This window comes from Xenopus laevis, chromosome 6S (assembly GCF_017654675.1).
Source record: "Xenopus laevis strain J_2021 chromosome 6S, Xenopus_laevis_v10.1, whole genome shotgun sequence".
Taxonomy (NCBI): Eukaryota; Metazoa; Chordata; class Amphibia; order Anura; family Pipidae; genus Xenopus; species Xenopus laevis.
Genome location: NC_054382.1, coordinates 50,617,555 through 50,636,347, shown reverse-complemented (window position 1 = coordinate 50,636,347; position 18,793 = coordinate 50,617,555). Strand labels below are relative to the sequence as shown.

Genomic DNA, 18,793 nt, shown 5'->3' with positions numbered 1-18,793 from the left:
GACTAATAGCCTCTTCTTTGGGGTGACTAATCTCCCCGAACTGCTTCCCCCTGTTAGAATGATAAAACGCCTGCGCCTCAGGAGGAAACTTAGGAAAACGAAGTGCCGCGAGTGCTATGCCGCAGGAGTTTTTCATTCTAGCAGGCAGAAGACAGGGGGGAGCAGTTTGGGGAGATTAGTGGCCCCAAAGAAGAGGCGATTAGTCGCCGGACGACTAAATCTCCCTGAATCTCACAGTGTGACCTTACCCTAAGAGAGAATAACCATTACTAAGAAAACTGAATGTCACTATTCCAGTGCTGTAAGCTGCAAAATTGCTGGCTGAAGCATTTGTAATGTGAACAGTGAAACAAGAATGTATGTGTATGGATGTATTCCATATGAACAGAAATTTGCCTTCATCCTAAGGAGAAGCAACGGATAATCATGTACAGTTTGTGCCTCTCAAACAAAAGCAAGCAAACGCAAACTGAGCAACAGCTGTATTACAAATAGACATGAATGAAAAATCATGTGCAGCAAGCATGGAAATGTCATCTTCTTTGGGATATCAAACGGCAAGTTACATATGGTATCCCTACATGTGCAATGCCGTTTATTGCAAGTCACAACATAAAATTCACCCAAACGTGGAGAATTTTTCCGTTGACACAGTGTGTTGTAGGCACTCGGCATAATGACATGCTTTTATTCCTTGCCTCCCGTAATGGCACATAAACTTAGCCCTCTGCGTTGTCTGCCTCCAAGTGATCAGAGTTCAAATCCCGGGAAGCGGGAAGTCTCAGGTGTCAACATGTCCGAAAGGAAGTGGATTGCACCAGCCATTCCTAAAATGAAGCATTGTGTTTTTGTTATCTGCTGCTCTTATAAGACAAAATATAAAACTCAAAGTGGCTCTTTTACTAAAAACGAGCACCTTTGCACCAGTGAAAAATAAACTTCCATAATCCCCTCTGCTCAGTAAACTGCAGGGAGAATACTGAAAGCAAGTTTCTGATACTAAGGGTATTATTAATGAGCCCTGTATTTATATTCTGCAGTTTAGCAGATGTTGTTATTATGGAATTGACAGAATGTGACTGTATGTAATGGTATAAAAAGTGCAAAATGTCCCCTAGTGTCTCAATCTATAGAAACATGTCAGATGTTTTATTTTTAAACAGCTTGCCAGTAAATGCTACCTGCTGCAATCTCTCTATGTACCACTGCCCTTAAATCATACACATTTCTAAACTGCCCCCAAAAACCATACTAGAAAAACTAAAGGTGTTTTCAAATACAAATATCATGCTTTCTAGAAATGGTACCTGTTTTTTAAAAGTTTGAGCGGAGACCTGCCGCTGACAATAAAAGGGGTGCACCTTTAATGGAAAACTATACCCCAAAACAATGTAGGTCTCTATAAAAAGATATTGCATAAAACGGCTCAAATGTAAAACCCTGTTTCATGTAAATCAACCATTTTCATAATGATATACTTTTCTAGTAGTATGTGCCATTGGGTAATCATACATGGAAAATTGCCATTTTAAAAAATAACGGCCACCCCCTGGGATCGTACGATTCACTGTGCACACAAACATACCAACAAACCATACTTGTTAGGTCACATGGGCCAATTATCAGACAGAGTTCTGTCTTTTGCTTCCACACTTCTTCCTATTACAGTTAGAGTTGTAGTATTTCTGGTTAGGTGATCTCTGAGGCAGCACACAGACTATCACAAAATGGGGGTTTAAGGCAAGAGATGTAAAAGGGCGATACGGTATTTACTTCTACGGAGAGCTTTGGAAGACTGGAGAGTGCAGAGAGAAAAGAAGCAAAGTAAGGGGAAGCAAAGAGTGCTTAGAACACTGTTTGAAAATCATGTTAACATAAAGACTTAATTTTAACCTTTCCTTGTTCTTTAATATGATATAGACTATCATTTTGGGGGTATAGTTTTCCTTTAGGTTCATTTATAGTATGTTACAAAATTCTAGCTAATTCTAAGCATTTTTAAACTGGTCTTCAATTTTTCTTTTGTTATAGTTTATGAATGAATTGCTTTCTTCTCATTCTGTAAGGCTACTAATGTATTTTGCTACTTTGTATTACTCATCTTTCTATTCAGGCCCCCTTCTATTCATTTTGCTGTCTCTTATCATATCAATGCATAGTTGCTATGGTAATTTGGATCTTAGCAACCAGATTTCTAACCTAGGGATCCCAATCTTTTTTTACCTGTGAGCCGAAATTCAAAGGTAAAAAAAGAGTTGGGGAGCAACACAAGCATGCAAAATGTTCCTGGGGTGCCAATAATTGGCTGTGATTGACTTGTAGTTGCCCCTATGTGGACTGACAGTCTACAGGAGATCCAGTTTAGCGGTACACTTGTTTTTTTTATCAAACCAAAACTTGCTTCAATTCAGGAATAAAAAAAAAATAAGCACCTGCTTTGAGGCCACTGTTGCTCATAAACTACTGGTTGGGGACGACTGCTCTAACCTGTTACCAGTCAGTAGCCGATAAGAGAGGGGGACATAACTGTTCAGTTAGTTTACCTTTGAAGCTGCATGCTCAGATTCACTCCAGCCTTTATAGATTACATTTTTCTAACTAACTATATTAGAAACTTTTTGTATAATTTTATTTCATGCAGCCTGAACTGTTCCTTTAGATAAAAAATATATTCACGTAGATAATTCTACTGGAGTCCCAATATATGAGATACAATTACAAGTAATTAAGTATAACATAATATTGCTCCAAAATCTTTGCATTTGTAGTTGAAGCCAATAGTTGTAACAGAGCAGTAGTGTGCAATAGCAGGAGTGAGCCTTAGCTTCCAACTTTCATATGCAATCAAAGAATTTTTGTAGACTCATATTTACCTGGGATCTCACGTTGCTATCCTCAGACCTAATGGGACTGCTGCTGACTGGTTATACATATCTTTGCTGCAGTTGTGTTGCTTTAGTAAAGTCTGGTGATCCATATCTTGTGCTCACTGTATCACGTTACAGTAGCAATTGCAGTTTTCATTCTGTACAGCAGCTATTTAAGAGGTTCCAAATCCCTACACGTGCAGATTACAGAAGCATGTTTCTCTCTGACAAATCCCTCAGTCACTCCCCTAGGACTGTCCCAGCTGCCTAATGTAAATTGTGGCATTCAGATTTACTGTATTTGGATTTGCCTCGCATCTTCATCAGAATGATTTTTAATTGCAAAGATATCTAAACAACACATTGCACTTTGTGCTCTGGGGTCTTTACCTGAAAGGAAGTACACTTTAACCAAACTATTATTCATATTAACATTGCTTTTCTTGGTGCCATAACATGACAAAAAAAAAGGTATCAGTATAGGAAAACGAAGACAAAAGCTGGGGAAGGAGACTAAACTTTGTTAAATGTTTACCTTCAAAAAGAGAATATGGTCTATCTGGGATGCGGCATCCATGTTTTCCATACTCTAAGCACCACTCAGCAAACTGTGAATACAAGATAAACTGTTTGCAAATATGTATGACACAACATTGTTATCAAAGACACAAAAATACACAATTGCACTTAAAGGAGAATTCAACCTGTTCGGAAAAAACCCCGTACCCCCCACCCCAGGTAGACCCCCCTCCCTCCTCCCCCCAGGCTAACTACCCCCCCGGGGAAATGCCCTATACTCCATACTTACCCTTCGGCGCAGATTCTTCCAACGGAGTTGCACACATCCATCTTCCGCAATCTCTGTAAGCTGACTGAGAGATCGGTATTTCTGCACATGTGCAGTTGGAGCAGTTTGCCGGTTTGCGACAACTGCTCATGCATGAAATTACACGGAAATTTTTTGGGAGAAGGGATCTACCTGGGGTGGGGGGTACGGGTTTTTTTTCAGAACAGGTTTAATTCTCCTTTAAGAGTGTTAAGGTAATCGAATAGAGTAATGTTATCGAATAAGATCCTTTGCATTACTAGGCTACTACTGCACAACTGTGGACAGAAGAGTATGATACATCTTCATAATTATCCTATATACTAACCGAAGGCCTATCTATGTCCCGAGTGGAGGGGAGGCAGATGCGCACGCAACTTCGGTTAGGATCTATGAGATGCGCGCGCAACTTCAGCCGAAAGACATAGATGCGGCCTTCGATTAGCAGATGTGCTGGAAGGTTAGGATCAGAACAGGTTAGGATCGGGGAGGCAGATGCGCTGGAAGGTTAGGATCTAGGGAGGCAGATGCGCTCACCGTCTCCTTCTGCCTCCCGCCGCCTCTTCTTTCCTGCTCACTCAGGCGGCGACCGCTGGAAGGTTAGGATCTAGGGAGGCAGATGCGCTCACCGTCACACTAGGGGAACCGGTTGCGTACCTGCACGAAAGTCTGTATAAGCGTCGGCCATCTTGCTACTCCTCTGCGACTTTGTCATCCGCCCACTGCCAAATCCGCCCACTAAAGTCTGTATAAGCGTCGGCCATCTTGCTACTCCTCTGCGAGTTTGTCATCCGCCCACTAAAGTCTGTATAAGCGTCGGCCATCTTGCTACTCCTTTGCAAGTTTGTCTAATGGCGGCGCTAGCGTCACTCTAGGAGGGGAACCGGTTGCGTACCTGCGTGGGTGGCCATTTTTAGCAAAACGGGCTATATTATCTCCAAAAAATATTGATGTTGACATGATAAACAACCAAGTGATTGCATTACTTCCTGGACAAAGCTGTGTCTTTCTGAGTACTGACTGTATTGATTCTGAAGACGAAAGTGAGAAACTTAACTTCCCATTAGAATATTTAAACACTATCAACAATGCTGGATTACCACAACACAATCTTATACTCAAAGTAGGAACAATAGTCATGCTGTTAAGAAACCTTAAGGGTAGGGGCACACGGCGCGATTTCGCCGCGATTCTGCGCTAAGCGATTCTGCGCTAAGCGATTTGTCGCTGCGTTTTTTAAGCCGAAATAGCTTTGCTAACTTTGGCGCTGGCGTCAATGCAAATCGCGGCGAAATCGCTGCGCTAATTCACACGCGGCGATTCGTTTTCTATTGTCGTCCGAAGTTGCCTCGCTGAGCGTTTCCGGGCGACAGTAGAAAAAGAATCGCCGCGTGTGAATTAGCGCAGCGATTTCGCCGCGATTTGCATTGACGCCAGCGCCAAAGTTAGCAAAGCTATTTCGGCTTAAAAAACGCAGCGACAACTCGCCCAGCGCAGAATCGCGGCGAAATCGCGCCGTGTGCCCCTACCCTAACACTAAGCAAGGTTTATGTAACGGTACACGGTTGGTTGTGAAGAGCATGAGACAAAATGTTATCAAGGCAGAAGTGCTTACAGGATCCCATAGCGGTGATACTGTTTTGATTCCCAGAATTGACCTTACCAGTTCTGACCAGGAATTACCTTTTAAACTTAAACGACGACAATTCCCCATTAAGGCTGCATTTGCCATGACAATCAACAAATCACAAGGACAAACATTGGATAAAGTCGGCATTTACCTATCTGAGCCTGTGTTTGGTCATGGTCAACTTTATGTTGCATTTTCAAGAGTGCAGCGTTCATCTGATGTTAAAGTCAAGATTTTAAGTACAGCTCACCAGGGAGAACTCATTCAAGGACAGGAGAACATTTTCACAAAAAATGTTGTTTATAAAGAAATTTTTCAGTAACACTTTACTACCAATAAACTCAAAATTTAAGAATTCTAATAGCAGATAGGTAATAACAAGCAATAGGCACAGATTCACTCTACATCCCCACAAATTAGCGTCGCCAGTTGCTGCCTGGGGATGCCGAGTGAATCAGCACCCATCGCATTTTGCTGCCTCACTGTTGTTACCATTCTTTCATTAACGATTCTTTAGAGAATCGGGGGTTTACTGGTATATTCATAATATAGGATGCTAAGAGATATAGTATAACAACATCTAGAGAAACAACTTTAAAGGGGAACTATTGCAAAAATGAAAATGTAATACTAGCTTCAGCATACTGAAATAAGAAACTTTCTAAATACAATCAATTAAAAATTCTGTACCGTTTCTGAAATAATCAAGTTTATCTTCACTATTCCTCTCTCAGCATCTGTTTCTCTTTATTCTGTCTTCATTCAGGAGTTGGGTGTCAGATGAATAATCCAAAATATCTTATAGGGAGGCTCTTTTTGCCAAGAAGATGTATTAGAGCTCACTCTATTAAAATCACCAGACATCATGTCTCCCTACATGCAGGATTTGTGCAAAGGGCAGTTATTTTGTTAGATTTTGTTTGTACTGGAATCAGTTATTTGAGTGAGCTCTAATTCATCTGCTAGTAAAGAAAGCCCCCTCCTATAAGATGTATTGGATCTAACTGTTAGTGACACCCAACTGCTGCATGAAGACAGAATGAAGAGAAACAGATGCTGAGAGAGGGATAGTGAATATAAACTTGATTATTTCAGAAACAATGCATAATTTTGAATTGATTGTATTAGAAAGTTTCTGTATGATTAAGCTTATATTAAATTTTGATTTTCGCGATAGTTCCCCTTTAAGAAAGAATGAAATAGAAACCGAATGATTAAAGTTTACTTAATAAAAGGAAATACAATTGTAATCAACATTCTAACTCCATTAAACATTTTCAGTGGCTTCTGTTTATGTTCAGTTATATTGCTTCAATAAAAGTCCAGTAATTGTTATTGAATGATCTTTGCCCCTTGCTGAACTCCAAACTATATAGCAGAAGCAAGCTGATATAATGAATATGAAGAATGTGGTTTTGATTTGCATTTTCTTTGATTTTTCTTTTTGGGTTTATATAATAAGATATTATATAGGTACTGCTGCAGTCTCATAGTCTGCATTATAAGTAATTTGGAGTCAATAATAGTGTGACTCGCGACAAGTTTGAAGTCCTGGATCATTGCTGCTATTGAGAAGCTGAAACTTTAGGCTGGTGCAATAAGTTCGGTATAAAAAATAATGCATTTTAGCCATATTCATTTTTAGAGTTCAGTTCTCCTTTAAGAAGCACAAGTGAATATTGTTTATTAGGTTATATTAGTTAGCAATGAACTCTGCATTGGATGGCACCCCAGGGCCTGCTATTCATATATATGTTTCTTTTCTCCTCTCCCTGATGATCATTGTGGCATCTTATTTAGTCATGAGATCCATGAGACATATAGATTCATTGCTATATAGATCCATTGCTATACAGATCCACAGGAGTTAAAATTAGTTGGACGCATGCCCCTCTTTATCCCTGCAAATGTATCTTCTGCCTCATTTTATTCTTTTGCCAGACTTGCAAGAATATGATACCATGATGCTAATCCTATATACTAACCGAAGGCCTATCTATGTCCCGAGTGGAGGGGAGGCAGATGCGCACGCAACTTCGGTTAGGATCTATGAGATGCGCGCGCAACTTCAGCCGAAAGACATAGATGCGGCCTTCGATTAGCAGATGTGCTGGAAGGTTAGGATCAGAACAGGTTAGGATCGGGGAGGCAGATGCGCTGGAAGGTTAGGATCTAGGGAGGCAGATGCGCTCACCGTCTCCTTCTGCCTCCCGCCGCCTCTTCTTTCCTGCTCACTCAGGCGGCGACCACTGGAAGGTTAGGATCTAGGGAGGCAGATGCGCTCACCGTCACACTAGGGGAACCGGTTGCGTACCTGCACGAAAGTCTGTATAAGCGTCGGCCATCTTGCTACTCCTCTGCGACTTTGTCATCCGCCCACTGCCAAATCCGCCCACTAAAGTCTGTATAAGCGTCGGCCATCTTGCTACTCCTCTGCGCGTTTGTCATCCGCCCACTAAAGTCTGTATAAGCATCGGCCATCTTGCTACTCCTTTGCAAGTTTGTCTAATGGCGGCGCTAGCGTCACTCTAGGAGGGGAACCGGTTGCGTACCTGCACGAAAGTCTGTATAAGCGTCGGCCATCTTGCTACTCCTCTGCGACTTTGTCATCCGCCCACTGCCAAATCCGCCCACTAAAGTCTGTATAAGCGTCGGCCATCTTGCTACTCCTCTGCGAGTTTGTCATCCGCCCACTAAAGTCTGTATAAGCGTCGGCCATCTTGCTACTCCTTTGCAAGTTTGTCTAATGGCGGCGCTAGCGTCACTCTAGGAGGGGAACCGGTTGCGTACCTGCGTGGGTGGCCATTTTTAGCAAAACGGGCTATATTATCTCCAAAAAATATTGATGTTGACATGATAAACAACCAAGTGATTGCATTACTTCCTGGACAAAGCTGTGTCTTTCTGAGTACTGACTGTATTGATTCTGAAGACGAAAGTGAGAAACTTAACTTCCCATTAGAATATTTAAACACTATCAACAATGCTGGATTACCACAACACAATCTTATACTCAAAGTAGGAACAATAGTCATGCTGTTAAGAAACCTTAAGGGTAGGGGCACACGGCGCGATTTCGCCGCGATTCTGCGCTAAGCGAGTTGTCGCTGCGTTTTTTAAGCCGAAATAGCTTTGCTAACTTTGGCGCTGGCGTCAATGCAAATCGCGGCAAAATCGCTGCGCTAATTCACACGCGGCGATTCGTTTTCTATTGTCGTCCGAAGTTGCCTCGCTGAGCGTTTCCGGGCGACAGTAGAAAAAGAATCGCCGCGTGTGAATTAGCGCAGCGATTTCGCCGCGATTTGCATTGACGCCAGCGCCAAAGTTAGCAAAGCTATTTCGGCTTAAAAAACGCAGCGACAACTCGCCCAGCGCAGAATCGCGGCGAAATCGCGCCGTGTGCCCCTACCCTAACACTAAGCAAGGTTTATGTAACGGTACACGGTTGGTTGTGAAGAGCATGAGACAAAATGTTATCAAGGCAGAAGTGCTTACAGGATCCCATAGCGGTGATACTGTTTTGATTCCCAGAATTGACCTTACCAGTTCTGACCAGGAATTACCTTTTAAACTTAAACGACGACAATTCCCCATTAAGGCTGCATTTGCCATGACAATCAACAAATCACAAGGACAAACATTGGATAAAGTCGGCATTTACCTATCTGAGCCTGTGTTTGGTCATGGTCAACTTTATGTTGCATTTTCAAGAGTGCAGCGTTCATCTGATGTTAAAGTCAAGATTTTAAGTACAGCTCACCAGGGAGAACTCATTCAAGGACAGGAGAACATTTTCACAAAAAATGTTGTTTATAAAGAAATTTTTCAGTAACACTTTACTACCAATAAACTCAAAATTTAAGAATTCTAATAGCAGATAGGTAATAACAAGCAATAGGCACAGATTCACTCTACATCCCCACAAATTAGCGTCGCCAGTTGCTGCCTGGGGATGCCGAGTGAATCAGCACCCATCGCATTTTGCTGCCTCACTGTTGTTACCATTCTTTCATTAACGATTCTTTAGAGAATCGGGGGTTTACTGGTATAGCAGAAGATGCTGAGAAACGGTTAAAGTAAGCCTGTTTCAGACTAGAGAAGCAGCATCTTGTACTATAAGATGGGAAAGTCCCTAAAGGGATATTTGGTTGATCATGGAATACATCATTGATGCTTCAAGAAGCCACTTAAATGTGTCAAGCAGCAGTGGAATGCAATTGTGCAAGTAAACATTTAGAGACGCAGCCTCCATTCAGATGACATATATGCCTCTAGAGAGCCCAAACTGCAGGTCAACTAGATCTAAATTTAAAATCACCAAAATGCAGGTGAAATGGCAGCTTTAGAAATAACTGGTTGGTTTAACACTGTATGTGGAAAACATAGTATATGATGAAGATAACTGTGCTGCTCACATTTTAACTTTGTGCATTTTAAAATCATGTTTCATTATTATACTTTTAAACAGAAACAGCTGGGCTACTTTTTAGTGCAACTACACGGTTATCCATTGCAACCCATCTTTGCTTTTATGTTGTAACTTGTAGTGAGACTAGTCTCACAATGCACAGCACAATAATTCTGCCTAATCTCTAGAGGTGCTAAGGTTTCCGTGTTTTAGCCTTAATGTCACTTTGAAAGGAGGCTGCTCAGATTGCAGGAACAATCTTACAATTATGCACACAACAAGAGGTAACTGTAATAAAAAAATGCTATAACACATTGACTTGCTTTCAGGGGTTAATCAAGTGCTTGGGGACACCAGGGTTATAGGTTTTTATCACTGTATGAGTGATAGATAGGAGTAGGGTAGCTATAGAGAAGCCTGAGCTACACTGAAGAGGTTATTAAGGATTAGAATCCTGGGTGTACTATCCAAGAGCAGGGATCTAAGTGCACAGACCTAGTGGTACATGTTGTCCTGCTTAGGTTTCACTTAGGAGGCCCAAAGATGGGAGTAACGCTTTCAAGTTGACTATCCATAGTCTGATCAGTATTCACTTCTGAAGAGTGCCTGTATATTCTTAGCAGCTTTGCTATATTCAGCTGTATTAATCTATAAGTGATCTTGATGTATTCCAGCCAATAAAGAGTTATTGCAAGTTTTTAAGAACCACTGGCATCCTTTTATTAAACTATACTTCTGAGCAATACCCTGCCTCCAAAATACGCAAGGGTCCAGTCCTGTGAGTTAAGTTTCTACAGTAGGGTAACAATCTGTATACCTACACGTGTAATAAAACCTCATTAAAGATACATAAGTTTACCTTGCAAGCTCTGTACAGATACTTCTTGTCTTGGGTGTGATTGTAGAGCAATAGAAAGGCATATCCATTGCCAGATGTACCGTGACAGATTCCATAGCCCTTTCTTAGAAGGCCTCTTTGCCAGATGACATCACTGCATTCCATGGCATCTTTCAAGTATTTATCCTCTTTAAAAACCTGAAATATAACCATTATTGAAGTAGAGAGGGTACAGAGTAGGGCAACCAAGCTGGTAAAAGTTATGGAAAGTCTTAGCTATGAAGAAAGACTGGCCATTTGTGGTTGTTCACACTGGAGAAGCGGCGCTTAAGGGGTGATATGATAGCTATGTATGAATATATAAGGGAATCAAATAATAATCTCTCTAATGCTTTATTTAGCAGTAGGTCTTTCCAGTTGACACAAGGTAACCCATTCCAATTAGAAGAAAGGAGGTTCCACCTAAATATTCGGAAAGGGTTTTTTTTACAGTGAGAGCTGTGAAGATGTGGAATTCTCTCCAGGAATCAGTTGTACAGGCTGATACATTCGATAGTTTTAAAGAGATACTGACACCAGAAATTAAACTTTTTTTTACATTATATCTATCATAATATTGCCTTTGAAAGCTTCTTATGAATGCCATAAAGTATTTGCACAATGCTTTTACATTATCTGTCTGATGCCCCATGTGCCATATTTGTGCAGCAGGAGGAGTCCGTTAGCATTTCAAACTTTAACTGACAGGCTCAGATGGGACAGCCCCACGCACCCCCCCCCCCAGCTGAAGCCTTTGTAACGGTTTGTGTTAAATAGCATGTTATACCAAGGCTTCTGAATGGACTGTTAATTTGAAGCCAGACAAACCAGAAAGCAGAATGTGACTATTGTCAATTTAGATTTTGCCCTGTTCAGAGCAAATCAAACTTTATAGTATAGAAAATTGACACTACAATGTATTCGAAAGTAAAAGGGGAAGTATAAGAGAAAGTATCTATGACAAAGTAGCATCCTTTTAAGAGCACTTAATAAAGTGTGATTTCGCTACATTAAAATGATGGTGGAGGAACTAGCGGAATCCCATATGCCAGAGTTAACCTCTGTGAATGCCCTTACTAAGCAGCAGTTCTTGCATTCCCCAATAATGTTTAATTGAGGAACTCTCAATAGTATCACAGTATTAATAGCTTGTTTTCATGTAGTTTGTTTCCTCTAATTCTGTTTCCTAATTCAAATTCATTTTCTATTATGTCTGATAATTATCTGCCAGGTTATACTACCTTCTTACTGTCACGGTTGCTTTGTAGAAGGAACCCTAAAAGGTATTTCACAGGCACATTAACAATTTGGTACACAAGCATGCATTTGTATAAAGTGAGTTAATTGCTTTTTCCAAAGCCACATGAAGAAGAAGATGTGAAGATAATTACAGTCTTGGTGTCAGATGCTAATGAACAAAATGTGGGTCACAAATCTCCACTTAGATCTCATCACACATGGATGATTGTCAAGCAGCAGGAGACCTGTTGGTAACGGTTCAGTTTACTAGCAGGATTAGTAATACGCACAGTTGAAAAATATATGTAATAAGCAATTATTACGTCTTCCCTATAGAGGCCTGATGTATACTATTATATGCAAAAGACAGAGAGAAGCAGTATTACCAGTTGTTTATTTAAGGGTAGGACTACATGGACGTTTTCAGCGTGATCTAAACACTGCTTCTGCATCCGACAGTCGTGTTGCGTCGGATCAACGCTGCGACTTCATCCGACATTTCTATCTCTTACCTTATTTCTGTCGTATACGACTTGTCACAGGCATTTTGTCGCAGCGCGTCGGATCACGTCGAAAACGTCCATGTAGTCCTACCCTAAGGCAGGGTGTTCATCTCCAAATCTGCCTTTTGCAGATCATCTGACTTTTGTTGTGCAGGTGTGAGAACCATTATCTGAAAACCTGCTTTCCAGAAAGCTTCATTTCATTCAAATAAAAAAAAAATATTTCTGTGTAATAATAAAACAGTACCTTGTACTAACTAAGATATAATTAATCCTTATTGGAGGCAAAACCAGCCTATAGGGTTTATGTAATGTTTACATGATTTTCTAGTAAACTTTAGGTATGAAGATCCAAATTATGGAAAGATCCGTTATCTGGAAAACGCCAGGTCCCAAGCATTCTGGATTAATTGGTCCCATAAATGTATATGCTAACAGGAGGGAAGTGACACAGTACTCAGATGTTTTTTTTTTGCTTTCCTCTGGATTAATTGGCAGTTAGGCAGGTTAAAATAATTGAAAGGTTGAACTTGATGGATGTGTGTCTTTTTTCAACTTACTTACTATGTTAGATTGGAAGAAGACTACCGAGTTGTGGATTTACATGGAATTGGTTGCTGATGGTTGGTCAAAAAACCAAAAGCAACTTATTTCCTTTCTGAAAATGATTGTATGAAGAGGATCTACAAGAATTTACTTTGTGTGCTTGGAGAAGCATGTGAATAACGCCAGGTGCTCCATGGCACCAGTGCACCAGCCGGTCTGTTTCATTGCTTAAAGACGATGGGTAATTGCCAGACCTGAACTTTTTGTGACGCACGTAGTCTATGCATGGCTTTACCAGGTCACTTAGTGCTTCTACATCCACTTTTGACAAAGGCTAAACAAGAAAGCAACAAGACAAAATAATTTCATTGAGATTGCAGAAAAATACTGCAGAATGTTATTCCATATAACATTACATTTCATCTACACCATTATGCCAAGCTCAGTTGGGTTTATACATATTTAGTTCAATGTTGCCTAATGTATTATCTGACCTTTACAACTTTTCAGCAGAAGAAAGTGTATCATTCATGACATTTCTATTAAAAAAGCTCAAGTTTCCACACCAAGCTGTTTCACTCAGTTGTACTAGATGGATCATTTTGGTTGACACGTGGTTGCACTAATTAGTTTCAGATAGTTCACCAGAAATAAAGACTTTTCCCAATACCTGTTTTAAATAGATACATTTATTTGATACATTTGTTTTCTTTGTCCCTGCTGAGCTGAATACCTGAGTTTCATTAAAGGCAGCTGTTAGAATTGATATAATAGTTACTTATATTCCACAGATATTGCTGTATCAACTAAATGTAGCAAATTGTGAAACACTAATTGAAACACCAGAGACAGGAAAACGATAAAATAACTGAAAACAACTGGACTGAAAAAAGGTGGACAACCCCTTTAAGTTGCTTTGCTTCACAATTAGAAAAATAACTTGGCGACAGCATTATTTCCACTGGATTAGTTGTCCACTATAAAGGGCATGTATATTTAAATAAATGATATGCATTATAAAAGACATGTGATTACAAACACATTTCAATTAAACTTAGTTAGCAACACAATTCCAATGATCAGTCAATGCAATTAAATTCAGTATTATCACCAGCAGAGGCAGAGGATTGGCTGACTCGCAAAGGGATACGACATCCCCCACCTAGAGAGAGGAGAACCCCTCCTAATAGTCCTCAGTAGGTCACAATATCGTTGCAGATATGAGGACGATCCCCCGGGTCTCGATACACGATCCCCGGTGGTCACAAGGAAGGTAACTTTACAATTTACTCTCACAACACCTACTTCTTATTCCTTCTGGACTGTCTTAAACTGCCCCGTCTCAACGCTTTATGGCTTTACAGGCATACAAAGGGACTCTAACACGGAGGAACACAGATACCTATGTAGCGCTATAGTAAACTGCTTCTACTTTAGCAGTTATAGCTACTTTCCTTTGTGGGCTCTCACCACAAATGAGCTCTCTTTCTCAGGGGCAAGCCCTCGCAACGAAGTGGAGGAAGGGTGTAGTGCAACTGCAACTCGGTGCAATAGCACAATGATGGGCGCCAGTAGTTCTTTAACAGTAAACCAAAAGAATATTTATTGAACAATAAAGCATGAAAATGATCAGTACAATTATCCACAATGGAGCATCAAATACCACAGCAGCATTAAAGGAGCTTATACTCACAGCACGCATAGGCTGAATCCCCACAGGCCAGGGAATAGCAGCAGAGAGTAGTTGCAGCAGGTGTGGGTATTAATATATCTTCAGTACTCAGGCACTCCTGGTTGCTCTTAGGGGAAACCTACCATCCCTAATCTCAACACATTTAGTCCCTCTCTGGGTCAGTATTACCCAGGGATCTTAATCCCACTAATCTCCTCGTAGGAGCCTTGAGCTGCTCAACTAATTAACCTCTCTATCACTCCTAGAGTGATCTATGAACAAGTATAGCTATCTACTTACTAGGGTACTGGACTCTAGGGTCAGCACTACCCATTCCCTTCCAGCCTGTTTGGTTGGGCTAAAGCAATGGACCCAGAGCACATGGCTCCTAAACCTTTTATACTCTGGCACAGCGCCACTCAGGTCACAGTGTGAATTACAGGGGTTACATAAGCACAGGAGCACAGTACTCCTCCCAACTGTGTTTTAGGACCCACTTAGGTATCCAAATAGCTAAGGATGTGCCTGTCAATAAAGTGTAAGGGTGTCTAAGATTTTCACATCCCTACATTCTCCCCCTGGTGGATTCCTTCCATCCCGGCAAGGAACCTTCAAAAAAAACAATACTGAAAATATAGCAGTTAAGGCACATCATGCAAGAAACCTTTTCAAAGAACACATTGCATTACTATACCATTATCTTATAACCTCTTCGGGGTAACTCTCCTGAGTAACCCAGGTACAATGGCATAACTGAAAGAGAACATATCAATAGCACAGTTTCATTCATGAACAGGTAAACTTTTATCAGTACACCTGCAAAAGAACACAAGTTAGAACTACTGCAGTTCAAACACAATCAGTATTCTAGTCCATCAAATAGTCGAACCCCCAATCCTCTTTGAAAATGCACTTAGGAGAAATTGGATGAACCTACCAACGGGCAGGTATTAACTAAAACAGTCCTTGGGCCTAACTCCAACTGGAGTAAAATGAAAAACAATCCTCCCCTGTAGAAAGTTCAGTCACTTTGAAGGGACAGGAAAATAGGCATATAGCTCAAAAATAGCTACAAACAAACTCCCAATGGAGTATCAGCAGTGAAACCAAGAAATAAACACCCACCCACCAGCAGATTAAATCATGTGAAGAAATCTTGCCTTAGTATCTTCATAGGGGATGTAGTATTTGGGATGGGGTTTGTCCACCCACTGTCCATCTCCCAAATAGACTTCCAAGTTGAAGTACTTGGTGGGGTTATACTTGCCACAGCTTTTCACGGCATTCTTTAAAATGGTGCGGCCATACCACCATTCCCTTTCTATGGAACGCAGGTACTGCCAATCCTGCTCTCTCCTCACTTTGTCAGGATTGGTAAGGCAACTGTGGTGCATCTTTTCTTTGCGAAGAATCTCATCTATGAGCCAATTTTCATAAGATGCCGCCACCTTCTCGTACACCCACAGTGGTGCATAGGGCATGAAATATCCCCAAGTTCTATGAACATGAAAATTTATCACCCTCTGTACTCTGGATACAGAGGTGAATACATTGGGGTCTGCCCGTCCTGGCAGCACCCAAAAATCTTTTTCCTCCTCAGGACCAATGATGGGAGGTGCAGTGAAACTGGAAGGTCTCTCTATAGAAGGTGTTGGCTCAGACACGGCTTCAGGAGTTTCCTCTTCATATTCTTCCCATCCAGGGGCTCTTTTGAGGATGGAGTCATCAGCAACAACTGGAATGGTAGCAACCAGTCCTTTCTCCCTCTCTAGGGATATCTTACCCCACTCGTGATGGTACAGCTCCGACACGTGAGTGCTCTCTCCTGGCTCACTAGGAGTTTGAAACACTGTCACCTGGGAGCACACATTCTTTGTTGGCTCACTAGCCACAGATCGTCGGCTCTGACATCTGACCTGAGCCGGAAGGTCCAATGTGGAATCTCCATCACTGTCCACACTGGCAGAGATCAACTTTTCTAACAGGTCCTCCTCATCCTCCAGGATGGGAGGATCTCGAATGGTTGGAGCAACAGGAGCAATGGTCCCCAACCTGCCAAAGGAAAACTTCCTCCAGTCCACATCAGAACTAAGGACTGGAAGTGGTGCAGGAACAGCTAGGGCTGTATAGACAGTCACTGTTAAATCCCCATGAAGTCCCATGCCACTGAGCAATACTTTGCGGGGCAAAGGATCATCTTTGGGGCAAATCGTCACAAGAGGCTCCTGGTCAGTTCCAACATTCTCCTCTTCTGAGGCATGGAGCAATTCAGGATTTGAATTCACCTCCCACGAAACATCAGGCTCAGCATAGCTAGATATGAACGGCTGAGACATTTCCTCCTCTGAGGATACAAGAGCAGCTTCAGCCCTGCCAGCTACATCAGGCTCTAACACGTGCCACACCCCTTCTGGAAAGTTCTCTTGGGGTGTGCCGGGGACCCAACAGTCAGGGTCCTCAACTGTTAGTAAGTAATTCAAGTCTCCCCCTGGTACATCTGAAACTGGGGAAGACGCTTTAAGAGGCAAAAGCGCAGGACACGCCAAAATATTTTGTTCACCCTCGGACTTTAGCAAGGGGATATTAGGAGTCACATCAGCCGCCCAGCCGGACGGCACTCTTTCGTGACCCGCAGCGGCGGTCACAAGTTCCTCTCCCCCTGGTATGATCAGATCAGTCTGCGAGGCACAATCGCACATGAACTTAACCTCACTGAGTTTTAAGGCCGGCACTGTTGCAGACACTGAGACAGACTCGGGCATAGAAACAAAGTCCATAGCAGGCTCAGGGACTGGTGTATGGACAAGCTCTGGAGCGGGGCCGGAGACAAGCTTGGGTGCAGCTCCAGATATGGGGCCCGCAGCCGCTACCACCCCGGGGGCACCCTCCATCTCGTTATAGATGAGAATAGTTTTGCCGCTCACCTTGTCCCGTATTCGGTCCACCAAGGGAGGTTGATCAGCCCGCTTGAATGGTCCCATCCACAGATGAGCTTCACACTGGAAACAAACACTCTCCGGATCTTCCAAGGCGTTGGGTGCTTCCAAGTCGCACACGCCACAGGCCGGAATCATTGTTCCCCATTCACTTGGGGTAAAGGTTCCTTGGTATATGTACTGCCACTCAGCCTCCACCCGGATAGGAACGGAATCAGCTCTCGCTCGACGAGGCAAAGGCTCCATGGGCAGCTCCGGAACAACGGGTTCGGAAATCGGCTCCATAACAGAATTCGGGTCACAGTCCACTAGCTCCGAAGATCCTAGCAGCATGAACGGCAAACAGGATATGCCAGCCAAGCTATCTTTTAAATTAGGACGTCGCGACATCTCCTCAGTAACGCCTCCTAGAGGTGAGTGAGTATGCCCCTTACTTCTTCGCGGGCTTTCTGACTTAACCCCTTCTGGGCAGGTCCAGGGCACAGGGTGTGGCGCAGCAGAGAATTTCTTAACAGCCACTTTTCCTGTGCGAGGGGGAATAGGTGGCGGTGTAGCAAGACAGCTATCCACCAACGGGTCTTTTTCCTGGGCAATATTAGGACATTCCTCAACGGGCAAACTGACACTACAGTCCTTGACATCATCAGCTAGGAACGGATTAAGCCCAGGGGTAGACACATTAATCTCATAATCATCAGACACTTTAGTGCTGCAGCCCTCTTGTTCTCCCAATAAACTCGAGCAGTTAAAAGAGTCAGTTACACAGTCACTAAAAGGAGCTAGCTGAAACCCAAATGGAGGGAGTGTTGGCGGGCTCTGGTACCGACAAGGGCACCCTTCGCTCTGGACTCCCATCGGATAGACTCTAGAAGGCCATGTGCTTTTCTGGGGCACTACAGGAACCCAATATAAGAGCCGGACAAATCCCTTCTTGTCTGAGGGTTCTCTAGCTACATAAGCAAACGCATCAAATATAGAATTTCCCATTAGCGATTGATTCACAACGTCTATGGGACATTCCTCAGGTACATCATCTACCATAAATGTGTATTCAGGATCCGCTCCCATATCCAGGGACCAATCCCACATTGCAGCTTCAGATAGGGGAGCCATAATGTTTAATAAGGACAGAACCAAGCAAACAATACACTTCTCACTGGAATCAGTATGGCAGCACTGGGGGAATAAGAACTACAGACTTTCCCCACAGTAAGGTGCCTTTTTCCTACTGGGTCCGCACACGCAGCGCCTGTCACACTAGGCTGCGTGCAGTATAACAATTAATGGTT

The 18,793-nt window shown here is 42.4% G+C and overlaps 1 protein-coding gene across 2 annotated transcripts in view; it reads right to left on the bottom strand.

Annotated features, from left to right (window-relative positions):
- Window positions 1–210: 210 nt before the first annotated feature.
- Window positions 211–18,793, bottom strand: part of lancl2.S (LanC like 2 S homeolog) — a 49,691-nt gene continuing 31,108 nt past the window's right edge. Inside the window, exons 8-11 of one of the 2 annotated variants that reach the window (XM_018269349.2) lie at window positions 13,048–13,230; window positions 10,591–10,767; window positions 3,403–3,475; window positions 211–827 (exon numbers count right to left, since the gene is read on the bottom strand). In XM_018269349.2, the coding sequence (XP_018124838.1) occupies window positions 751–827; window positions 3,403–3,475; window positions 10,591–10,767; window positions 13,048–13,230 (510 nt within the window). In that variant the 3' untranslated portion in view covers window positions 211–750. The remainder of the gene's footprint in view (window positions 828–3,402; window positions 3,476–10,590; window positions 10,768–13,047; window positions 13,231–18,793) is intronic. The other variant, XM_041567574.1, reaches the window with a different exon arrangement.